Source organism: Siphateles boraxobius, unplaced genomic scaffold, assembly GCF_051911475.1.
Source record: "Siphateles boraxobius isolate OS27281-9 unplaced genomic scaffold, OSU_SipBor_1 118, whole genome shotgun sequence".
In the NCBI taxonomy this organism is placed as follows: Eukaryota; Metazoa; Chordata; class Actinopteri; order Cypriniformes; family Leuciscidae; genus Siphateles; species Siphateles boraxobius.
Genome location: NW_027508720.1, coordinates 2,673,439 through 2,699,660, shown reverse-complemented (window position 1 = coordinate 2,699,660; position 26,222 = coordinate 2,673,439). Strand labels below are relative to the sequence as shown.

The following is a 26,222-nucleotide window of genomic DNA, read 5'->3' as shown; positions in this document are numbered from 1 at the left end:
ATAAATCATCTTAATTTTGCTGCATTTATTTTCTTAATTTTCCCTTTATAATGGAAAATATCTGTTTATACTTTATAAATATAAATATGTACATTTACATGACAGTTATTATTGCCTACCCAGGCATTAGGCAATAATAAGTCTTATGTAAATACATATTTATACAGTTGTATATACAGTACTGCAAATCTGTACGTATGCCTTCTGCTTAACATCTAAATGTATATTACTTTTTTATTTTATTTTACATATTAGGTATTTCTCTCTATTCTATTGTGTTATATATGTATCTAAGTACCTAGAGCTCCTGGAAACCATATCAAAGTAGTTATGCACACTTGGCGAATAAAGCACATTCTGATGCTGATATTTCTCTAATTTGTATTAAATAATTTGTGGCCTATGGGATGCAAGGCATGATACTGATGTTCAGAAGTCTTCACTAATCAATTACAGTTCCCATTCGAGAATCTTCACTTCGTATTGCGTGGCTATACACAGTGGGAAAACTCCTTTTCTCAAGAATATTGAAGCCTTTATTTTAAAACGCAGTGCAGCTGCACAGCCAGCACCGCACAGAGCTGTCTAGCTCACTGATTGGCTGGGCTGTGGGAACTGCACAAAACTATGGCGAAGCAGCGAGGACGCGCGAACCTATCAGGGCGCTTCCCGCCTCGGGCGCCAGAATGGCCGTGACTACTAACTATATAAGCGGCCCATTTCGCCATAGGAATCAGATTTAATCTCCTTCAGCGATCTACGCATCTTCGCTGATTTCTCCTTGAACCCTTCGCCGCCGCCGTGCCCAGCAGGGGAATGAGCGACTCTGCTTTGCAATTCAGCGGACAGCGCCTTCCTGCTTCAGCAACTCTGATTTGCCATTTCCCCGCGGCCATCCGGCGAACACTAATATCCTTTACCAGCTTTAAGTGCTCACTGCGGCAGCACTTTGAAAGAGCAAATTTCACAAGTGACGTTTTTTCAAATGTCACTCTCCAACTGCAAGGCATGCAGAGCCCCTCTGCATGCCTCAGACGGATACATTGAGTGTGCTTCATGCCTGGGAGCCGGACACGCTGAAGCTGCACTCACACAAGGCGGCTGCTCTCACTGTGAGAGTATGCCGCTTTCCTCTCTGCGCTCTCGGCTAGCTCTCTTTACGCCAGAGAGCGACACCGCCCCTCGCGCCCTCCTGTTTCCCGCCCTCCTCAAACCGCAGAGGAAGAAATGGCCGGGTCAGAGGATGCCTGAGCACTCAAAGACGAGCGAGCCCACACCGGCCCCGTCCCCACGTGCCTCACTCTCCAGAGAGAAATCCTTTGCCCGTCCTGTTCACCAAGACGGACCAGTGCCCCTCTCTCTCATTCGGTGGATCTGAAGAGGAGCATGATGATAGCCTGTCTTTGGCTGCATCAGAAAGCGAGGAATGGCCGGGCTCTGTCACAGGGCTAGTTTGGACGCGGAACTCCTCAGATTCCTCACCAAAGCCGTCGCGGACCTTGCCCCGAGGAGCCCACCAGAAGCTGCCTTGATGAATGGTTTCTGCCGGGGCGCCTGCAGGCCCCTCGACAGTGTCCTGCCCCGTACTTTTCAGACACGACGAGCTAACAAAGTCATGGCGCGCCCCACACTCTGCGCTCGTAAACTTCAGCCACACTGACCACCCTCGACGGATAAATATAAAGACCCAGATATGGTTCCCCGAGGCGGCGCGACAGCTAGAGAAAGCCCCGTGGCCTATACCGCTGAGGAGGAACCTCCTCACACAGGCGAAGTGAACAATCTGGCACCCTCATCCCAAATTGTGGGCCATCCATGTATGGCCCCTCAACGGGTACCCAGGAACCTCCCGGATAAAGTCTTAATAATAATAATAATAATTAATTACATTTATATAGTGCTTTTCTCGGCACTCAAAGCGCTTTACATAGAAGGGGGAATCTCCTCAACCACCACCAATGTGCAGCATCCACCTGGATAATGCACTGGCAGCCATATTGAGCCAGAACGCCCACCACACGCCAGCTTACTGGTGGAGAGGAGACAGAGTGATGAAGCCAATTAGTATATGGGGATGATTAGGAGGCCATGATGGACAGAGGCCACTGGGCAAATTGGGCCAGGATACCGGGGTTACACCCCTACTCTTTCGAAAGACATCCTGGGATTTTTTGTGACCACAGAGAGTCAGGACCTCGGTTTAACGTCTCATCCGAAGGACGGTGCTCTTTGACAGTATAGTGTGCCCGTCACTATACTGGGGCGTTAGGACCCACACAGACCACAGGGTGAGCGCCCCCTCCTGGCCTCACTAACACCTCTTCCAGCAGCAGCCTGGTTTTCTCAGGCCCTTAAGCACTATCACAGAGGCTAGAGCTCCATCAACCAGACGCCTCTATGCCCTTAAATGGTCAGTGTTCACCAGCTGGTGAACAGCTCGGGATCTCGACCCCTATTTGTGTGATGTACCATCTGTACTTTCCTTCCTGCAAGAGCTGATGGACGTGTGACGAACCACCTCCACGCTCAAAGTATATGTGGCGGCCATAGCAGCCTTTCACGCTCCTGTGGCCGGCCAGTCCTTAGGAAGTACCTGGTCGTGCACTTCCTTAAGGGGACCAGGAGGCTTAACCAGCCTCAACCCCCTTCTATACCTGCCTGGGATCTATCCACAGTCCTCAAGGCACTTACAGTTTTTCTGAATTGCTAAAACACATTTCTTGGAACCATCACTCACTTTCTCAAAACCTTAAACACAAAACCAAATTTTCAAGCCACATTCACAGAACAATTTTTAGACAATTTTTTTTAATCTGTGCTCAAAATAATAGCAAAAAGCATCAAATTGCCTCACATACAGATAGAGTTTTCTGAATGCTTATATTTTGTAAAATGGATGTTACAGTTACAGTAATCAGTTCTTCTATCTTTCTAGGACACCGAGACGATGAAATGGAAGAAGCCTGCCAAATATTTCAGTTGATGCGTGTCAGCGGGGAACCGGCATGCAAAATAGGATTTACCCATTCCTCTGGGGGGGTTGGGGGGGACCACAAGTTGTCACAGTGTTGGGTTTGTGTTCCCCAGGTGTCCACTAGAGGTCCTCGTTATCACGTTGTCCTTCACTATTGACTTCATTTCCCAGCATTCTGTCTGTCACTGTCACTCATCAGTTCATTGCACTCAGCTGTTCCCCGTCATCATTGTTCCCAGCTGTTCATTGTTAGTCTTGTTAGATCTGTGTATATATTCCCTGTCTGTGTTAGTATGTGTACGGATTTGTTGTTTAATGTCCCCACACTTCTGTTCCTGTTGGTGCTTCTTTCTCGTGTTTTGTCGTTTATTCTTGGACTGTCTTTGTTGGAATTTGACCCTTGCCTGGACTGGATGTGAGTACGGATTACCCCTTTAAATAAATACCTGCAATTGGATCTACGCTGTCTGTGTGTGTGTTCGTGACACAAGTATCATAACTTACCGGATTTGGAAATGTATTGCACCAGTGTGTAATACTATTTTGTAGTGTGTGTGTGTGTTTGTGAGGGCTTGTGTGTGATGTGTGTGATGTCTCCTACTCTCTGGAATAGCCTTCCTGATATTGTTCGAGACTCAGACTTGCTGTCCCAGTTTAAAACTAGATTAAAGACGCATCTATTTAACCAACCATTCACTTAATGCTTACCTTTTATACTACTGCTTAATCAGTTCGAATGCATTAACATTATGAACATCAGCTATGCTAATTATTTCCCATCTGCCTTTCTGCTGTTATCTCGGGACGCTATTCCCGAGGTAAATAGGGTTCGTCAGCTCCAGTTTGTATCCAGCCTCTAACGGAGACTTCAGATGCCCCAACACCTGTGATGAGACGACTCGACGCCTGTGAAGAGACGACTTGATGCCTGTGAAGAGATGACTCAACGCCGGTGATATGTTATGCCCTAAATTAATACATGATTAACTGACTGTATTTTTCTATGTACATTTCCGTAAAGCTGCTCTGAGACAATGTGTATTGTGAAAAGCGCTATACAAATAAATTTGAATTGAATTGAATGTCTGAGGGCAAGGTTTGGTTTTTCAGCAGGAGTGAAGTTTTGATTGTAGAGCTTCATTTTGACCTGAAAATAGGATGTTTGGGGAATTGAGTGAGGAGTTGTGGGTTTGTGTTTACTGTTTTGAGAATACGAGGCATAGTTTCAAGAAATGTGTTTAAGCAATCGAGAAAAAATGTAATATTCAGTTACTTACATGTTAAAACACTATTTAGCTTACTTAGTTTGAAAGCCACAACAGCAACACATAGATGATTTTTCAGCCCTAAATGAACCGTCTTTTTAAACTAATCGGGTGCTACCTGCAGAAAGAATCATTGAATAATCCATAACTCTAATGTGTAGACTGATAAAAAAGACTTTTATCACAAATACTATGATATCAATGGCTCAGTGTTTATTGCGTACAATATTACAAATATTTTAAATAATATGGAATTATATAAAATAAAATATCACATGGACTGTTATTTCCTCAGGATTTATTTGTGTTCACATTAGGGGTTGCATGACTACAGATTTCTCCTAATCAGTTACTTGTCAAAATAAAACTTGACTACTTATGGTTTTATGTTACCATTTTTACTAAAAGACAAAAAATAATAGTGGCAACAAGTGTTTATTAATTAACAGCCTAATGTTTGCAACAATTACTGTATATGTCTCTTACATGTATTGTCAAAACATTCAAATATTGAGTTTAATTTTGTATTTAACATAGGCAAAGTAGCACGTTGTACATTGACACGCAAAATTATGATCTTAACATCCATGTCTTTGATGGTGAACAATAAGTGTATACATACTGTATATTAAGCAAATGTATTATTCAACATTCCAATCAACCAATCAGATTTGAGAGTCAAGTTTAGTTTATGTCAAGTTTAGGCTTACAGTGCTTCTACATCAGTATTATACTCATTTCCCTCTGTTTTAGGGATAACTTATGGGTAGAGTTAGGTTTAGGAGTCGGTATGGTTATCATTACATGTTTGGATAGGAATGTTTCTCCAGGATCAACAAAATATATTGACCCAGGAACGTGCCTAACTCGGCAAAATTAGGACATGCTATAGTCTGTTCGCTGTCATCGGCCTCCTGCCACATACTCTCTTTGGTCGTGTTTACGGCTCGTGTAACCCCCCTTCACCCGGGTCCCACTCGACCCGCTCCGAGCAGGCCTCAAACCCGGGTCTCCGGCATGAGAGTCAGGCGCTCTAACAAGGAGGCTAAAGACTGCAGCCTCTAGCATCTGTCGCCAGAGCGCCTATTGAGATCAGAGGAGTGAGGTTTACTCGCACAGCAACTACTAGCGGGCCTCCGTTACACTCGCTGATGGTTTGCTCGCTGTTTCACGTTGATGTGAAGTTATGGTTATTGGACGGTCAAGTACTCAGTGGCTTACGACAGCGCTGACTTGTGGTTGAAGTAGTCGACAACCCTACTCTCTGACAATGCAAGCCCTAGTCCACACTGGATACATCATCATCATTTTCTGAAACAATTTATGAAAATAAATAAAAATTAGCCATTTATTAGTTCTGAGCAGATCAATGAAATCAGTCTCAGTTGGCCTGACTACAGACGCCAAGCCGACAAGCTTCACAATGAGCACTTTCATGCGGCCCGTTCACTCTGCCATTGAACACTGAGGGTCTGTTCTTTTCACCCAGGTCTTCTTTGTAGCATCTCATGCGGATCTTTTCAACTAGTCTCTCAATCAGCACATCAATGTTTTCCACGGGAAAGTTCGGATCCTCCATCTGAGCTTCATTGCACCTCCTGCACTTCTGTTTGAAGCGTCGCAGTTTAATGGTTCCCTGTTTCTTTGCTGTGTCCATGTGGAAATGAAACACAACCTGCACTCTTTTAGACATCCAGCTTCTTTTACAAAGAGAACAAGTGAACCTACGTATTGAAATGGAGAATAGATCAGTTCTTTTTATACATTCATTACTAATATATATATATATATATATATATATATATATATATATATATATATATATATATATACACACACATACACACACATACATCAATATAAGTATATATAGGCCTAATATAAACATGCTGTTTGATTCATGCTTTTGATTCTGATTCAATGATTGAAACCACTGTTTATGTAAAAAAAGACCAGTGAATTTTGAACAGAGAACCAAAAACTACATAACATTAGAATGGAAAAAAAATATTGGTAAAACTTTACTTAAAGCCTTTATGTATAATGCATTCAAAAAGTATTTTGAATGCATTAATTCTTACTTTTAATGCATTGTATGGTCTCATGAATAATTGTAACCACAGTTATAATACACAATACTAGACAATTACTAGACTTTAGAAAGTATAATGCAGTAAAACACACAACAAACAGCCAGTTTTAGATGAAACAAGGAATATGCAAATATTATTATGTATAATGAATTTTAACTTTGGTTACAGTTATTTATGAAAAGATATAATGCATCATAACACATTATAAACACATTTAGAAGGCATTATACATAAATATTATTAAAACTCATAAATAATTACCATTCTGTGTGAACCTCGTAATGTGTGTGTTTGTAAGACAGAACATAATGTGTAAATACACAATTATAATTATAACTGATAACAGGGTCTGAGTGTGCAATTTTATACTGCATTAATACAAAACAAACATGACATATCCATCCGTGCTAGATTCAATATCATGAAGAGTTTTAATAAAATGACTCACCAAAATATCTCCATACGTCATAAAGCCTCATATAAAACACATATTTTTGGAATATTTTATTGTGATAAAGATGAGCTCTTACCGTGCAAAGGAGCCCGAGATGTACTGGAACCAATCACGAGCTTGTTTGTGTGGCTCAATAGAGTCAGTAATTGTAATGTGCCATGTGTCCCCATGAAGCTCGCTCACCTTCGCCTGTAAAGCACTTTCCCACAACTCTAATGCCATGTCTTTTTGCTTACAGTGCTGTTGCAGAAATGATCTTACCTTGTTATTACCCACTGAATATATACGGCGCAGCTAATCTCTCAATTCATAAGAAACGAAACTGAAACTATCAGGCAAGTATCTATTTTCTGCAACACAGAAGTGAACATTGCTTTACAATGCTTTGAAATTCAAACAAGGTGTGTTGAGCTTGCCATAACATTACATAACTGTATTATAATGCACTTAACCTAAAATAATGGATAAATGTAACTATAGTAATTATATCATATCAAATAACTTCAGATACCAGACAGTAGTCAAAGCTTTTACCACTTTGATCCTTGATACTTGAAATAGCATAAAAATAGTTGAAAACGAATTGTCTGATTAATGTGAACAGCTAAGTAACTGTTTGAAGAACTTTACAGAAAGAAATGATTTTTATTGTTTTACCTCCACCTACTGGACAGCATGGTTGCCTACACATGGTGTGTGTTTGTTCTTCTCTGTTGATGTTTGCATTTTCCCATTTAAATGTGTGAAATCTGATATCAAGTAGATTCTAAAAATCTCAAATCTCAATATGTAAGGAATAATGCACAGTCAGCAAGTCATTATTACAACAACAAAAAACAAAAAAAACAACAACGACAGCAATTAGGGTAATCAGGGGCCTGTACCATGATGGTAGTTAAACAAACTCCGGGTTACAGGATTAGTTTTAAATTGACGAAATCAAACCAATCCAACCAGGCTTTGTTGGTACCATGATGCTGATCATCAACTTTCTCTGTCAACTCAGGCTTTGATCCTGCGTTTAGGAGTTTAGGTGTGACATCAGTAGCGAGCAACCAATCACATGTTGAGAAACTGTGAAACTGGAATTCATTTCTCGCGAGAGAAACATCGCGATTCACTTCTCTCTTCTGCAGGATATTACGATATTGAAAAATATTAAGAATTTAAACTAATTTACACGGAAAGAAGAAAATAGCTGTCTATGAAAGAGGACAACTAAAAGAAAAAGTCTTGCTATATCAGTGCAAGTAAAAGTTGTGAAGTTAGCTTATACAGTTGATAAAGGTATAGAAAGAATTTAACAATTAAGCTCACATGTATTTATTTTATAGCTTCATCTATTGATTCTAAAGCGTATTTATATTACCTTTATATATGTATTCATTTAAACTGTTCATAAAAATAATTGATAAACTAAAATTGTACGTGTGATCGATTGATAATGACATGAATAATATCTAAATCATACAAAATTAATATTCTAAATAAGTGTAACCAAAAGCCAGATGATTTTGTCTTTAAAAATCATTTGCTATGTAGTGACCTTTAATTTGGAGTAGAAACAGGTGGAGTGACCTTATCCTTTGCTTACAGCTGATTGGTCCAATTTCGTTTTGAGATCTCTTACTGGAACATAACTTGCCATACCATAACCTAAAATTGTAGAATTTGTAATTACTAATCAGTCCCTCTAGGATTTTGTGGGCTAAAATTGCATTTCTTGTGTTGGTTTGCAGTGAAAATATACCACAGACATTATTCTTCTAACATTTTTATTACTTTTCTGACCTCTGTAATGAATGTAAGGAGAATGCTGAGAGAAACAAAAAGTGAAACTTAAGTGTTATAGCCTATAAAGACTACTGTATTAGGACTGAAAAACAAAACCTGAAAAAAGTTTGAGCTGTTTTAACTGAAAGCAACTTGCACTGGTATATCCTAAAATATGTCAGTGCCATTGTTTTGTTTCAAGATGCACACCAGTAATGTTTTTTTTTTAAGGAATATTTATACAAGCTATTTAAATGTCCTAATTGAGCTAAGGGGTAAATAAGGTCTGTGAAACCAGGCCTGTATTAATCAAATAATGATACAAAAGGCTTTTGAGGAATGTTTATTTCTTCATTTCTCAATCATCATTGTGTCTCTAAATAATATTGAGGTGTTTCTCGTCACGTAAATCCTAATTCAGTGCGGAATATTTCAAGAAATTTCTTCATAAGGGCAGTGAGGACTGTTAAGGATTTTCTTTTCTTTTTTTTATCAAAGCAGCAGATCCATAACCCATTACCTAATGGATATATTGTCCTGCAGAACTGCTGAGGGGCTGGAAGCGTCACACAACAGTCCCAGTTATTCCGTCATTGTTGAACCCAGGCTGGTTGGACATGGACCATCTGAAAGCAGAGAAAAATGTTTGTGCATAGTTAGCAGGTACTATTAGGAGAAATGGTTGATTTGCTACAGGGCAGAATAAACCCCCACACTCAGTAGAAAGAGTTGGCAGTCTACCCCACCATTCTTAGTTCTGTTTTATTTGTGCAGATGTAATGTGTATAGAAAGTGTTGTGGGGAAAATAATATATATATATATATGTTATGTAAAGGATAAATCTCATAAAGATGTTATATGGTTAATACCGCCTCCTAGTGGGGAGTAGGACGTTTTCAGGAAATAAAAGTGTATGTCATCACGTATGTCTGACCTGGCTTACTTCAGCATAAACTATCGATCAATAGCCGTCCTAACACAACAGTTTCCCCATTCAAAGAGACTGGAGCTGTACTGCATGACTGAAATACTGCAGCTGCCCGAGAGCCGTTTCACAGATGGCTGCCGAGTCAAATGAATTGCTTTAAAGTGGACCTATTATGGCAATTTTCACAAGATGTAATATAACTCTCTGGTGTCACCAGAATGTGTCTGTGAAATTTCAGCTCAAAATACCCCACAGACAATTTATTATAGCCTGTCCAATTTGCCCCTATGTGGGTGTGAGCAAAACACTCTGTAGTTGTGTCACTTTAAATGCAAATGAGCTGCTGCTCCCCACCCCCTTTCTGAAAGAGGGCGTGGCCTTTACCGCTCAGGCTGATCCTACAGCGGCAATAACAAATCAGGAGATTAAATATGACTGACAACATAAATACAGGTGTAAATACTGGAAACCAACATCCGTCATGCTACTGATGTGTCGCTGAAAAAACAGTGAACTGGCAAAGTGTCGGCAATATGCAACGCTATCTCACAACCGTTTCGTACGTATTTTACGAGGTGGCTAATTCATACAATTTGTCTCAACCCCAGTGACGGGTAGGTTTAGAGACAGGGTGAGAAGTCGGTCATTCGTACAAATCATACGAATTGGGCAACCCATAAAATACGTACGATTTAGCCAAAAACATTTGAATTCGTACGACCTCACTCATACGAATTTGTAAGATTTTTGTTAAATCGTGCATATTTTACGAGTTGCCCAATAAGCCACCTGGTAAAATAAGTACGAATTGCCGTGAGATTGGGTTGCAATATGACAACAGTTTCCTTAACTATGGGTTTGTGTTGTTTTCAAAAAGCAAGGATTTGCCTGTGTTGTCTGTCCTAAAGTGTTATCAAACGAGTGTATAAGACCTTCTAAATTGATCAGTCATTTGCATACAAATCACAAGCAATACAAAGAAAAAGGACAGGTCGTTTTTTTGAGAGAATAGCTGAGAATATTGCCAAACAGAAAACACCACACACTATTGGGGAGACTTTAATTTTACCACGGGTTACTGCAATCGTGAGATAATTGTTTGGAGAGGAGAAGTCTAAGCAAGTAGCCTAGCTAAAATACCGCTTTCAAACGACACAGTCTAGAGCTGTAACTCACGCATGTCCAAAGATATCAAAGAACAGTGTGCAGCGAAGCTTCACAGCAATGTCTTCACTATACAGATAGAGGACGTGTCAAATGTCACACCTGCGTGCATAAGTTTTCTATTTTAAGGCAGCTCACACCTCACTTTTACAGTCTCATCATCTCTCTTCTCCTCCTCACTTAAAGCTCACTAAAAACCCATGCAATGATTAAGCATGTACAAAATGTAAATATACATGTTTGGTATAATTTTAAAGTGCCTGGTAAAATGGTTTCATTCTCCCAGCAATAATGAAAAGCTAAAAGCTTGTCTGAAGTTTAAAATCATTGGTTACCCGTAAGCCAATCACATAACGTTTGGTTATGACGTGTGTTATGCGCCAGCTCAGCCGCATCGAACTTCCACTGTAAACACATGTATGATGCGAAAACGAAACCATCGAGATAAATACCGGAGTGAACATGGCTGTGAACGACTTTTGCAGATTATGTGAAGTAAATCTACGGTACAATCAGGGCCTCTAAACTAATATTTGACAGTAGAGAGAAACAAGAAAATATTTGCAGCCAACTGTCAAAGTTAGGATTAGTTCTGTTAAACACAGCTCTTTGTTCATCTCGAGTCTGTCGGAAATGCTGCAACTTAATTGCAAGATTACAACATGACATGACAATATTTAAGAACTGGGAAAGTAAGGAGACACTGACCTGTCAAAAGGGTGCCAGTTAGAGCTCGACAGATAAAAGAGACCGAGATACACCCTCTAAAACTCCAAGGACCATGAAAAAGCCGAGGAAGGCCATGGACTTGCCATCACGGAGCAGTGTCACCAAGGTGGGTTAAACACTACAATGCTAGGTTTGAAATAGGTCCAGTACTTTTACCTGTTCGGGCTTCAGTTTGCAAATGCCAGGAATATTCTCCACAACAGGGCGAATTGCATCCCGTGTCTCCATATCCGCTTCGTTTTCGATTTCCCTAACCTAAAATACAATCTTAAACTCGGCGCTTAGCGTCTACGTCACGGCTCTCAGCCCGCCCTCTGTTCGTTGATTGGCTGGCTGTTTTCAGGCCGGAGGAAAACTGAGCGATAGGTCGCTATCTCAGACTGAGTACAGAAGCGAACTGAAATTGGGTGGAAGTACGAAGTCTGACGTAGTCAGGCTAGTAACCTTCACCCGTATTATTGGGAAACCGCCATTGGACCGATATACGGGCTAACAATGAACGCAAAAAAAGGAAGTACGTGAGGACTTATTGTTTTTTGAAGAGCTACGCACAACTACAACGGCAAATTATATTTTCAGAGAGATGGATCGTTTCATGACGTCAAATGAAACTGGGCTGATTGCATCAGCGTTTGAACAGACGGACCGGCAGTGATGACGGGCAAGCACTCCGGAGTAGTCCAGAAGGTTGCGAGTTGCCTCAACACTTGGTTTTTTGCACAGAGATGCTCTTGCTACAAAAGATATGGAACCTACTCTTCACATTCTACAACAGGCTACAATTATTGTTAGAAAGCCAGAGCAACAAACTCCAGATTGTTCACAGCCTTCTGTGAAAAGGTGGCTGCAAACCTGAAAACCACTCGCTGCTCATGCACACAGAGATGAGATGGTTATCCCGAGGACGAATGCTGACACGCGTCTTTAAACTAAGGGAGGAGCTTTGTGATTTCCTTGCAGACAAGAGGTCTGATTTTTTTTTTAAATAAAAAAAAATGTCTCGCACTACTTCGCTACCTTGCAGACATATTCAATGAAACAAACAAGCTGAACAGTGTGATGCAGGGTGCAAACAAAAACTGCATTATCCAGCATGAACGAGTCAAGGCTTTCAAAAGAAAGCTAAAACTTTGGAAATCCTGTGCACTTTCAAGAACATGTGATTTGTTCGAGCACACAAGTGCCTTTCTATCAGAGAGAAAGCTGGATTTTCACACCTTCAAACCCCATATTACAGTGTCACCTCCCAAAGAAATTTGAGTTATTTTCCTGAGGATCAAGCAGCTTCTTGTCGCTGAGGCTGGGTTTTCCACCATGATTTCAAACCAGATCCAGACTGACCCTTGAGCACAACATGCGTGTTACTTTGTGAAACATCCCTCCTCGCATTGACCACATCATTCAAAAGCAACAACAAGTAGTATATATAGTAATATAATGGCAAATTGTACTTTTCTCAGACATTTAAAAATGTTATATTTTATTTTAAGTTACTTTAGTAGTAGCCCCGCCCCCTTGTCCTTCCGACGAGACCCTCCGGTCTAGGGATTAACCTTTGCCCTTGATAGCGATCGATCATGGGTTGACAGTTAGTTTTGACAGCTAGTTTGAGATGGATGATTTTGACCTATTGACCCGGGAATATGATATGTCATGGGTTGACAGTTGGTTTTGACAGTTAGTTTTGGATGGATGGTTTTGCCATATTGACCCGGGGTATAATAACTTTTATAAGATTTGGTGAAAGGCGAGATCACAGAATTTAATTTAAACAATCTTTTCATTTAAAATCTGACTCAAGTTGAAAAAAGCATGGTGTTCCTTTAAAAGTGTATAAATTAAATGATTATAATATATCTATTAAAAACAAAAATAAAAATCATTCGACATGTTTTAGAGAGATGAAAAAAATATGAATGGGGTTGCAACGATGTAACCATTCAGTCCTTTAAAATAAATGTCTTACTGATCCAATTATTTTAAAAACAAAAAATAAAATCATCTTACTGTTTCACCGGGTTGAAAAACCGCCATGCATCTCTCGCACCGCCATGTGTCTGGCCTGGTCCTTTGGGTCTGCGTGTGACACATGATATCTCCACATTCCTGAGCCGATTGAGAAATATCTTACACAGAAGTTGAAAATCATTCATTCCTTTAAAATAAATATCTTACTAAATTTACTGATTCAATTATTTAAGATAAAATAAAAAACACTTTACATTTTCAGAGATTTGAAGAATGGGGTTTAAAGTTGCAAAGTACCCAGTGTCTCTCTCTCACAATGGCATTTTGACAGTCAGTGGTTCAGAGAGAAGGAGGAATGTGTGTGTGTGTGTGTGTGTGTGTGTGTGTGTGTGTGTGTGTGTGTGTGTGTGTGTGTGTGTGTGTGTGTGTGTGTGTGTGTGTGTGTGTGTGTGTGTGTGTGTGTGTGCAGAGGTGTCAATTCCAGGGGTCAGAAAGTAAAAGGCCTGTCATATGTTTATTCCACCCATTAACTCAGCCAGCTGATTAGTTCTATAAAACTAATGTTCTATAAAACTGATTAGTTCTATAAAACTGTGCTAATTAGCAAATCCAGGTGATTGGAACAAAATACTGAGGAGGAATTTTACTTTCTGAACCTGGACTTGACACCTCTGTGTGTGTGTGTGTGTGTGTGTGTGTGTGTGTGTGTGTGTGTGTGTGTGTGTGTGTGTGTGTGTTCACCGAGCAGTATGAGACGTTGGGAATGTTTTTTAGTGTTAATCTTAAAAGTTAATCTTAAAAGTTAAAATTATATCTTTTAAAAAATAAAATATGTTTTAAATTAAATTCAATTAATTATTTAAAGTCTTAATAAAAACATATATGCTACATCGATGTTCTGTGGAAAAACATGACTTGAACTTAATGTTTAAGTAAGATAGATATAATATATATAATACATATAGATATAATATATATTTGTTGCGATCATCTTGTCTGGATGAGTTTTGTCCGATGTACAAAATGGATTTAACGGGTAAGATTTAAAACATTAATTCAATATGTCCCCGTAATTAACGTTATGTGGTAAAAAAAAAAAAATCAGTGTTATAAGTGTACAATGAATATACATTATTATCTCTTTAATGTCACTCTTAATAGTCTTGTTTAAACTTGTTCGTTCGTCTTTGGCTCAAAGCCACTTACTGCGAACTTTTCTTCGCGGAAGCTTCAAGTTTAACTTATGTCAAGTGAGTGAGATCAAATATTTTCAACCCAAAACAACATTTAGTGCCCAATTATTTCCCAGACGTAGTTGTAGAATTGAGGTCAGACAAGACGACTCTGCAGCGATTTTTTTGTGTGCAAGACTGATGCTGGCTGGACAGGATTTATGTTATTAAAATCGCGATAATCAAACACGGTTTTAATGATAAATTAAATTTAAATGATAGTACTAACCGTAAGTACATTTTATCGTGGTCTATAACTACTATTGTGTGTGATAACTGAGTCTGAGCTCTGTGTAGAGTTTATCAGGCCTGCGATTGGGGATCCGCCCTCACCCCCCTGGTGTGTACCTTAGGTAAAATTTATGCAAAATCATTTATATAATAAAGAAGTCTTCTAAGAAGATTAATAGAAGATAAAATTTTAATAAAAACTTTAAAGATTTGATTTAAACAGTCTTTTAATTTTAAAAGATCTAATTTAAACTTTTAAGATTATATTTTAAATGAATTTAGTATGAATAAAACTCTGGAAAGGCATTTGCAGATTAACTTTACTGTGACAGTGTACCCCAGAGGCTCATCTGACCTGTAACTCCTCTCGTCTCTGTGAGGGGTTCTAGCGTTCATTTCACCCTGTAGTTTATCACTGAAGGATCTGGGAGGGCTTTAAACTATTTGCTTTTTGGACTGTTTTTTATCATTGCATAAAGAACTTCTCGGTTACGTATGTAACCCTCGTTCCCTGAGTAGGGAACGGAGACGTAACGTCGGATGACGACAAATGGGGTTACGCTTAGAAAGCCTATCGACTTCGAGTATACAAAACGAGCCAATGGCAAAGAAATGCCATGGGTCTGCGGAAGTTGCATAGCGTATCTCTGCCTTATCTCGTGGGTATAAAAGGAGGACGCCGGCAGCATGCAGATATGTTTCTTCGCTGAGGAGCCGAGACTGAACTCAGGCAATCCCCGCATTACAGCGGAAAGTGGCAGGAAGACGTAACGTCTCCGTTCCCTACTCAGGGAACAAAGGTTACATACATAACCGAGACGTTCCCTTTCGTTATCACTCAGAGTTATGTTGGATGACGACGAATGGGGTTACCAGTCAAATCACGCCACCTTCTCGGCTGTCTTCCAGTGCCCTGCGTAAATCTGAGATCCCTGTCGTGAGACTAGCACGGACGAAGGACTCCTATTTAGCACAGGAATACCAAGGTACACTGGGGAGCATATCCCATAGCTTAGAGGAAATATGCAATTATTGCCTACCCAGAGGGGGGGACTTAGAGAATACACATATGACCCGGAGGGATGCATATGGAGAACACTGGGGTGTCCAGCCGCAGGTGGAATATTTCAACCCCAGGGGTGGCAAGGTGGCTAGCCAAGGGAAAGACACATGCTCAGAGAGGCTTACAGTGGAAATACACATGTGGGGGTCGCTCATGGGAGGGACCATGCACACGGGAGGCACCTAGCCGACACGCAGGCAATAGACACTGGCGCCAACATCAGGAGTGCTGGAGGAACTCAGGGCTTTCGGGGAAGCTCATTTGAGGAGAGTAATGCACGTATCCAGTCCGTGGAGTGGAATGGCGAGCAAGCAAAGACACCTGAGTGGGTCCAGTACTAGCTGGTTGAAGCGAGTACATGAGAGGACACTGGCCCCACTCGGAGATTGTAGAATCTGGCAAATGTGTTAGGTGTCGCCCAGCCTGCAGCCAACGTCTGTTAGCGAGGCGCCATGCGCTACAGCCCAAGAGGACGCCACACTCCGGATGGAGTGGGCGGTCACACTAAGGGGGCACGGTCGACCTTGCTGCTAGTATGCCAAAGTAATGGCATCCACTATCCAGTGAGACAACCTTTGCTTGGAGAGAGCCTTTCCCTTCAGCTTCCCACCATAACAGACAAAGAGCTGGTCTGAGGTCCTGAAACACTGCGTTCTGTCTACATAGGCGCGGAGACCACGTACTGGACAGAGCAGTGCCAAGGCTGGGTCTGCCTCCTCCAGGGGCAGCGCTTGCAGGTTAATCACCTGGTCCCGGAAGCGAGTGGTAGGAACCTTGGGCACAAATCCAGGCCGGGGTCTCAGGATCACGTGAGAGTAAGCCTGCCCGAATTCCAGGCATGCTTTGTCAATGGAAAATGCGTGCAGGTCCCCTACCCTCTTGATGGAGGCCAATGCAACCAGGAGCACTGTCTTCATTGACAGGAACTTAAGCTCCACTGATTGCAGAGGCTCAAAGGGAGCACTCTGCAGGGCAGTTAGAACCACTAGGTCCCAAGAAGGAACGAGAGGAGGGCGACTTACCTTCCACTGTATCAAGGTGTGCGGCAATAGCGGCAACGTATACTTTCAGGGTGGAGGGAGACAGCCTCTGCTCCAACCCATCTTGAAGGAAGGAAAGCACTACACTGATCGAACATCTCCGGGGGTCTTCTCGGCGAGAAGAGCACCAGTTGACGAAGAGGTTCCACTTCAACGCGTAGATATGTCTTGTACCATAGTACAGGGCACAATGGGTCGAGTCGTGAGAGGCAAACAGATCTACCTGTGCGTACCCGAACTGGTCCCAAATCAGCTGAACCGACTGGGGATGGAGTCGGCTACACAGTTCAGGGCTCCGGGGATATACATTGCTCAAAGCGACCTCAGATGCTTCTGACTCCATAAGAGGAGGTGGCGGGCGAGTTGCGACATACGGCGAGAGCCTAGACCACCTTGACGTTTGATGTACGCTACAGTGGCGGTATTGTCTGATCGGACTAGTACGTGTTGACCCTTGAGCAACGGTGCAGAGCAAGACGTACTGCCTGCAACTCGAGGCAATTGACATGCCATTGGCGCTGGGGTCCTGTCCAGGAGCCCGCGGCAGCATGTCCATTGCACATGGCGCCCGAGCCCATGGTGGAGGCATCTGTCGAGACGACAACATGCCTGGAAGCTCGTTCCAGGGGCACTCCGGCAAAGTTTGCTCTTCTCCCAGTTGACCCGAAGGCCCAAACGAGCTGGCTGCCGGAGCACTAGGTCCCTGTGTTCGCAAACCTGGTCTCGAGAGTGAGCTAGGATCAGCCAGTCGTCGAGATAGTTCAGGATGCGAACCCCGTGTTCCCCTAGAGGAACAAGGGCTGCCTCGACAGCCTTTGGTGAAGACGCGAGGAGACAGGGCTAGCCCGAATGGGAGAACCGCGTACTGATATGCCTGCCCCTCAAAAGCAAACCGTAAGAACGGTCTGTGTCGAGGGAGAATGGAGACATGAAAGTAGGCGTCCTTCAGGTTGATCGCTGCAAACCAATCCTGGGGCCACACACACTCGAAAATGCGTTTGGCAGTGAGCATCTTGAACCGCAGCCTGTGAAGGGAGCGTTTCAGAACGCGCAGGTCCAGGATTGGCCGTAACCCACCGGTTTTCTTCGGGACAATGAAGTAGGGACTGTAGAAGCCGGACCTCATTTCGGCTGGAGGGACAGTCTCGATCGCACCCTTCGCCAGTAGGGTAGCAACCTCTGCTCTCATGATAGGGGCATTGCCACCGACCATAGTACGTCTACAATCAACAGATTTCTCAGTGGGTGTTTCACTGAGCGGGCAAATCGATTTGTTATGGTAATCGGAACGGAAGAGTGTTTTTTTGATCCGCGACTAGAGCGATCCTTCACTGTCACCCATTTGCCTTGCTGCACAGGCAATAATTCAGCCGAAACCGAATCATGTAAAGAGTTCACTATGCTAGGCGCATCCAAAATAGTATCTAAAGCTCTAGCACACTTACTATCGTCAAATAAAGTTTGGATGCGTGTCTCTATTTCTGAAATCTTCCTCGTCAGCCTGACAGTCTCCTTGTATTTATCACATATAAACCCTATATTGCCGACGGGGAAGGCTATGCTAAACATGTAACATGAAGTGCAGGTGACAATAACAGGACAAGACATTACTCACCGTGTTTGTTGACTGATTCTTACTCAGCTGGGCTTTTTATGAACTCAGAGGCACGGGCGCACGAGAGAAAAATAGATAAATAACTGAGCGCACGGGTGGCGCGTTAACAGGCTAGCGAGTTACAAGCGTGTTGTGCTAACAATAATGGAAGCTAGCGATGTCAGGTTAATCTGAGATGTTGTCTAAGCTGTATTTAGTAGTATAAACAACTAGAAACGGTAGTAAATGATGGTTCAAAACAGAAAGAAATACGAAGCTAATACGAGGCTTAGACAGAGCTTACAGCCTCGAAGCAATCAAAACACAACAGGCAGCGAGGCAGACAGGAGCAATCGATCAGGAGCAATCGATCAGAGTGAACTGGATCAACTGATTCTCCACTGTTATCATACTTTTTATTAGTGGTGCTTGCCAAAGGTAAGGCATCACTAGTGTTCTCTTGCATAATTAAGGCCATTGCACACTGAATCCGAGATTTTCCTATGCGTTTTTTCGTATTCGTGATTCGGTGGCTCTGAATTGTCAAAATACAATTCAAACAACATTCAAACTGCTTGCTACGTATGCGAAAAACGCAGAAAATCGAACCCGATTCGAATTGTTTTATGACGGACGAAAGTTTCGGATACAGTGTGCAAGCGTGATTGACATAACCTGAGGTCGAATTTGTTTTTTAACATGCGAAAAATTCAGATGCGAATTTCGGACTCAGTGTGCAATGGCCTTTATTAGTGGTGCTTGCCAAAGGCAAGGCATCACTATTGTTATTGCTCATACTTATTATTAGTGGTGCTTGCCAAAGGCAAGGCATCACTAGTGTTCTCTTGCATACTTATTATTAATGGGTGCTTGCCAAAGGCAAAGCCCCAACTATTACTATTGCGGTTTATTATTAGTGGTGCGTGCCAAAGGCAAGTCATCACTATTGTTATTGCACATACTTATTATTAGTGGTGCTTGCCAAAGGCAAGGCATCACTATTGTTCTCTTGCATACTTAGTATGATTCATCATACATCATTATGTATGATGTTCGCACAGTGGACGAAAAAGCGGCCAAAAAAGTCACATTGACTTAACATTGCGGAATGTTCAGAAAATTCAAATCTCAACCGTGATTTTCACATACACAGACACAGAGGGCACCCCTGCTTCTCTCCCTCTCTCTCTCTCTCTCTCCCTCAGAGGATTTATATTATCGAGCAGCCAATAAGTAATGACCTAAAATCTTCATAGCCACACCCTAGCAACCAGTTACAGCACCCTAGCAACCATAGGCCAGAGACACTGCGGCCTCGTGCCGTACTAAAGGCACTCGGAATAAGCACCTGCTGACTTCCGCAGAAACCTCCGCAGATTTCCGCAGATTGTAGTGCCCGACCATCATTGACAAGTACAACCTGCGTGTAAGCGATTGTGAGGGGTAGTAGGCTGCGCTGATTGATGTTACGTTTTTTTAATGGGAACGTGAATGTTTAAAATGTCTAAAATTAAACAACGCAAAGGAATTAAGGAAATGTCACTTGTCTGCAAAAATCACTGCACTGGACAGAGCAAAAGAATTTGCGAATGATTTTTAGGAGGATGGGGGAGTTATGTTTTGTAAAGACTGTCAAACACTATGTTGATTACCTGAGTCAACAGACGGTACTGGAGCATCTCAAATCGGCTCGCCAGAAGAACAGAAAGGGAAAATGAGTGCCGCAGGTTCGTGTACTACACATACTCAAGTATGTGTTCATCTCCAGCATTTCATCGTCAGATACACTCAGAAACCCGTTATTTGTATTGAATTTGCATTTGTATTGAAGTGAATATTTTGTAATGTTTTCATTTCTAATACTCTAAGATATTTTCAACACATTTAAAATAATTCCACGGATTTTTCCCAAAAAAATAAAAGATTTGTAATATTGTTATAAACAATAATATATTTTATTGTACCTTGTGTCATACTAAAGGCACTCATTACTAAAGATTTTAAGGACTCTATAAAGACTCCATAGTAACCATCTTTGAAAACTACCAACCACCTAGTAACACCATAGCAACCACCAAAAATACCTTAGCAACCATCCTGAACACCCTGCTCAGCAACTGCTCAGCAACTGCTCAGAAACGCCCTGGCAACCACCCAAAATACCTTAGCAACCATCCTGAACACCCTGCTCAGCAACTGCTCAGCAACTGCTCAGAAACGCCCTAGCAACCACCCAAAATACCATAGCAACCACCCAGAACACCCTAACAACACTCTAGCAACCACCCAGAATACCTTAGCAACCGCCTAGAAGCCACCTAGAACACCCTAGCAACACTCTTGCAACCACCCAGAATACCCTAGCAACCACCTAGCAACACCATAGCAACCACCCAGAATACCCTAGCATGCACCTAGTAATACCATAACAAACACCTAGAATACCCTAGATACCACCCAGAGCACCCTAGCAAACACCTGCACAGCATGAATAAGTCATATCCCAGCACCAGAACATCATACATTTTATTTTTAAAAGACAGTTTATTGGCGTATACAATCATGTACAACACCCTAGCAACCGAGTGCCGAGTTTGCCACTGCAAGCACCACTTCACATTTTCTTCAGGAAATGTACATTCTAGTTATTATTATTATTATACTCTCTTCATGGTTTTTCACACCTATCCCACCTAAAAAAAATTGTGTTTTGCTAATCTTCCCGATCAGTTATGAAAATGTTATTTCTGAATGTTTTCTAAACATTCAAAACACCGTAAAACAAAACAAACAAACAAACAACAATTTTTTTCTTGATAATGCGAATGTTAAGGGAACATTCCAATTTATAATTTTGCAAACATAGGAATGTTACTGAACATTCTATGAATATTCTGCAACAAGTAGTTGCATTTAAAAAGTGTAAGTGTAATCCAACTAAAATGCTTCAGAGAAAAAAAAAATTATCTTTGTATAATTGACGTTTTTGTGCTAACATTTTGAGAACATTAATGACCAGGGCCCGTATGTATAAAGCCACTCAGAATAAATTTTGGTCCGTCAAAATTCTAAGAATGACATAATTTTACTCTTATTCCTAGACTTAAGAATAAGAGTGATTCATAAAGGTTTCTAAGTGTTAAGACTAGGTCTCAGCTCCTAAATTATTTAAGAGAGCTGAAGAGGTATCCTAACCAGTTAGGAGTAACAAGATGGCAGCAGAGAAGAGGAGGCCGGGGAGTTTCCAACAACGAAAAAATGTGTTGGAATTATATGATGACAGGGAGTTGATCAAACGATAAAGGGTTGATCGTCAAGGTATTCTTTTTGTTACTGACCTAGTCAGAAATTCAATAACTTCTCCCACTCTACGAAACAATGCTTTAACTGCAGAAATGAGAGTTATAACGACTCTGCATTTCTTGGCGATTGGAAAAATGCAGCAATGCACCAGTGATGACTTGGGGCCATCACAGCCCACAGTTAGTAGGGTCTTAAATACCACTGTTGCTGCACTAACCACACCAGACATAGTAAGGCAGTTCAAGGACTTCCCAACTGACCTTCAAACTACACGGCAAAAGCAAGCAGATTTTATGAGGATTGCGGGTTTTCCTGGATTCGTTGGAGCCATCGATGGCACCCATGTACGCATCATTGCTCCAACTGTAAATGAGGAGACATACATCAATCGAAAAGGATTCTACATCATCAATGTTCAAGTTATATTTGATGCCAATTACAAGATCCTCGATCTTGTGCCAAAATGGCCAGGGTCAACACATGATGCTCGGGTTCATTCCCAGAGTGGCCTCACTGGGTTATTCTAACAAAATTATGTTCGCCCTGGATGTGATCTGCTGGGAGACTCGGGTTACCCTTTAAAACACTGGCTTCTCACCCCTTACAGAAGACCTCAAGGAGAACAGCAGCTCAATTATAACAGGTACTGTACTGGACTGAACTGTAAACAAGATTCCAATCTGAGCTATGTTCTTTTATTGTTTTTGCGTCATGAAGAGCACACAAAGTAACAAGAGCTGTGGTGAAGAGAGGAGTTGGACAGCTGAAAAGAAGATTCCATATCTTTCATGAAGAGATTCGAAATTCGAAAAGAGATGGTCGCATTATGGCTTGTGGCATTTTGCACAATATTTGCAAAGCTCGTAACCTCCCATTGCTTGATGATGATGACGACGATGACAATGACGATCATGGTGATGATGACAGTGATCATGATTATGATGAGAATGATGACAATACCACCGAACACACCTTACAAAGCATTTCAGGGAGAGCATCATTAAGGGACTGCTTTGCTAACACACATATTGGGTAAGCAAACTTGTAGACAATACGTAACAACGAACAAATTTTCCCTTACACAATTTTATTTACATAAAGCATATGTACAATCATTGAGTATTCTTAATTTTTTTCAGTTTTAGTGCGTAATATTCATTTTGAATTTCCAGCTACTTAATTTGCAATTTGAGCTTTTTTCTTTTAAAGGGATACTTCAGGATTTAGCATTAAGCTTTGTATCAGTAGAAAACCAGTAGTATTTTCGAATTACCGTGCTTCCCCCCCTCATTTCCCCCTGATATGAGAGATTTATGTATTTTTAGTCTCCCAAAAATCCTCCGATGACGCAAAATGACGATTTTTGCGTCATCGGAGGATTTTTGGGCCAGAGGCTTAAAACTACAGCCAGTACTAGAAGCTAGTTCCGCATTTTTTCACCACGCCCATATGGGGCGGGATCTCACTCACAGAAAGTAAAGATAGTGTCAGCCATCTTTCTGTATAAGCTAAGCTAACAGGCTCTTGCTCTGTGTATAAAGTTTGTATAGTAGGCTAATCACGATAGCGGAAGGTAACGTAAGTTTAGAAGTTGAAATGACAGAAGAGGATTTCGAAGATCTGTTGCGCGAATCTGATGCTCGCGGCTACCTGTACGAGTCGCAATACAGCGACGAACAGTTGAGGGAGATAGAGGAACAAGAGGCGGCCGGAGCAGCTGCTGCAGCAGGGGAGCAAGACCTGACTCGAGCCCGGCCAGACTCGAGCTGGGGCGGACTGGTGGTGTCAGTGCTCTCGCTGTGCGCCTATGCAAACAGATAGAGAGTCCTATTGCTGTCGCGAAATTCAGCGATCCCATTTTCTTCTGGACGAGATAAATTGGAAACGCCAGCCAAAGCCCGCAGGGACAAACGGATGGCTTAGTGTAAAGTGACTAACGTTATTTGGTTTGTTTTTCTTTTTTTAACCAAGACGTAATGTACAGAGTTTGGACACCCGGCATTATCACAATGTTCTTCCCGCATAGTCAGCTGAGCTATTGTTGTTATATTTACATCTATGATAGTATACTGTGTGCAAATAGTTTGCATTGCTAACGTTGTGCTTACTGTTTTGTAGACAATATCGCCTAACAGCCTATCGTCACTTTATGGAATGGTTCCTGCAATGCGAGCGACTTGGTAAAGACTATAGTCTCGTTTTTCCCACCTGTGTTGTCCAGGATATCAGACGGAGATATCCAGCTCCTGACGGGCAATACTGTGAATATAAGGAAACAGCTGAAACTCTGGAAGAGCTTTGAGTGTAAAAGTGTTAATATTATATATATATATATATATATATATATATATATATATATATATATATATATTTTTTTTTTTTTTTTTTAAGTTATAACTCACATTGGTTGTGGTTCTTTTTATAAACCTTTACTGTTACTAGAGTATGTATTAGCCTAGAGAATGTGTGGAGAAATTTTTCGGATACTGCCGCCTGTAACCGGTAGGCGTGGTTTGGGAGTGGCCTGGCCTCGTAAGGGCAGCAAAGCAAGTGCATTCTGGGAGTTGTTGTCTTTCAGCCACATGAGTAAAAAATACATTTTCTGCCTTTTCTCAGTCTAGAATGCTTCAATTTCAAAAATAATTTCACATTTCTACTATATAAATGATCACTATTAAATACACATTCATCTTCTCAGAGCTGAAGTATCCCTTTAAGGGACTCAATGTCGTCCTCAGTGGCTGCGCTCTGTGCAAGCCCAGTGTCTCGTGAGGCAGAAGGCTCATCTGGAGGACACAGGGAGATCTCCTGAGATGATACAGGAGCAGATGCATCTGATGGACCAGCTCCAGCATTATCCACACTACATTCAAATGCAGAAAATATTAAATCGTGCAAACATGTTTATTCAATATGATTTGGTGATTGAAATACTATCAGTTTATTTCAAGCGTGCCGCACAAGCCCTGAAAAGTGAAGCCAAAGCGCCTCGATCGCCCCCCGGTGACCGGTCCTAGTATAGCTCATAAACCCGCCTCCCCGTGTTATTCAATGGGACGTGAGACCAACTAAACAATTAAATTACACTACACATATCTTTTTTCCAAAGATAGTTTCTGTCATTTACTGTAGTTTTCATCACGATGATGTAATTTCAAGTGTTTGTTTTTAAAATAAGTTTGTTTTTAGTTAGTTATTTGATGCTATAAAAACGGTGCTGTGGCGTACATGATTGACAGCTGTGATTGACAGGTTCTCTGAGCAAAGTAGTCACTGAAGCAACAACAGACTTTTTTTCGGGATCTTTGGAGGACTGAGGAGATTGGATCTTTAAATTTAATATCTAAATTTCTATGATTAATTATTTCACACCGACATAATGGTTTGTTCTGCAGCAGAGGCGCGTGCTTACGATTGATTCAGCGGGAGTGAGGGCGGGACCAGAGCGGGACGTTGATTTCGCGGCTTTACTTCCTGCTCACTACTGCGCATGTCTGGTCCCGAAATCGCAACTGCGCAGACTCAAGTCCCAAGATGTCAGCGCCATATCGGGACAATGGCGGCTTCACTTATCGCCAATGGAAGAGAACGAAGGGGCGTCGTCCATCTTTTTTTACAGTCTATGGTTTATTTAAAAAGGCACATTATTACATGCATACATTATTACATGCATAATTTTCTTCTTACCGTCTTTGTAACGCCTTCAATTTGAGAAGTGTAATAGAGGGATTGGTCGTTCCAAGTATCTCCTCTACTATTTCGCCAATCTCAGACAGAGGTTTACAGCTGCAGACCCGCTGCACCAACAGTTTCAGAACCCCAGTGCCAGGACCGGAACTGAGGGGCGGAGCTTAAGTTCTAAACCGAGTAACGCCACCTAACGTTTTGGAGCGTAATTTGCTTAGACATGAAACGGCATGCTTTTATTACACACGAAACTTCATACTGTATACGTATGTTATAATGATGCATTAAGGTCTAGTGCAATAAGCATTTTAAAACATTGATTTTGTGTAATATAATTGTATATAGTTATTCGTTTCATTGTATTATGAGAGTTACTACTTGATCACGATGGTGAAAAATAATGCTTGAAACTTATGGGCATTTTATATAAAATGTACTTTATTTCACAAGAACATGTGCAGCTTGCATTTTTCTTTATGTAAAATAATGTCAAAAATGTAAAAAAGAGAGAGAAAATTTGGCATTGTTTTAAAAGAAACAATAAAAATGTATACAACAAATGACCAATTCACCCCTAGGCCCATTTTATCATGACAATTCTGTATACATTTAACTTACAATGTATCAAATGAGGAACTCACTCTAAGATCCACTTTGTCCTTTAATTCTTGCAAAAATAACTATAATGCAAAAATAATAATTCCGCTGGATATATCTCCTTCA

The 26,222-nt window shown here is 41.3% G+C and overlaps 1 protein-coding gene across 1 annotated transcript; it reads right to left on the bottom strand.

Moving 5' to 3' along the window:
* Positions 1–4,430: 4,430 nt before the first annotated feature.
* Positions 4,431–7,085, bottom strand: LOC143711147 (receptor-transporting protein 3-like). Its single transcript, XM_077202493.1, has 2 exons — positions 6,863–7,085; positions 4,431–5,963 (listed from the first exon to the last, which is right to left on the bottom strand). Exons 1-2 carry the CDS (start codon positions 7,006–7,008, stop codon positions 5,621–5,623), a joined length of 489 nt encoding a protein of 162 aa, XP_077058608.1. The 5' UTR covers positions 7,009–7,085; the 3' UTR covers positions 4,431–5,620.
* Positions 7,086–26,222: the final 19,137 nt, after the last annotated feature.

Bases quoted from the DNA above. Each gene is read 5' to 3' on its own strand.
- LOC143711147 (XM_077202493.1), bottom strand. From the start codon at position 7,008: ATGGCATTAGAGTTGTGGGAAAGTGCTTTACAGGCGAAGGTGAGCGAG. The intron at 5,964-6,862 runs GTAAGAGCTCAT...TTCAATACGTAG, and splicing joins ATCTCGGGCTCCTTTGCACG to GTTCACTTGTTCTCTTTGTA.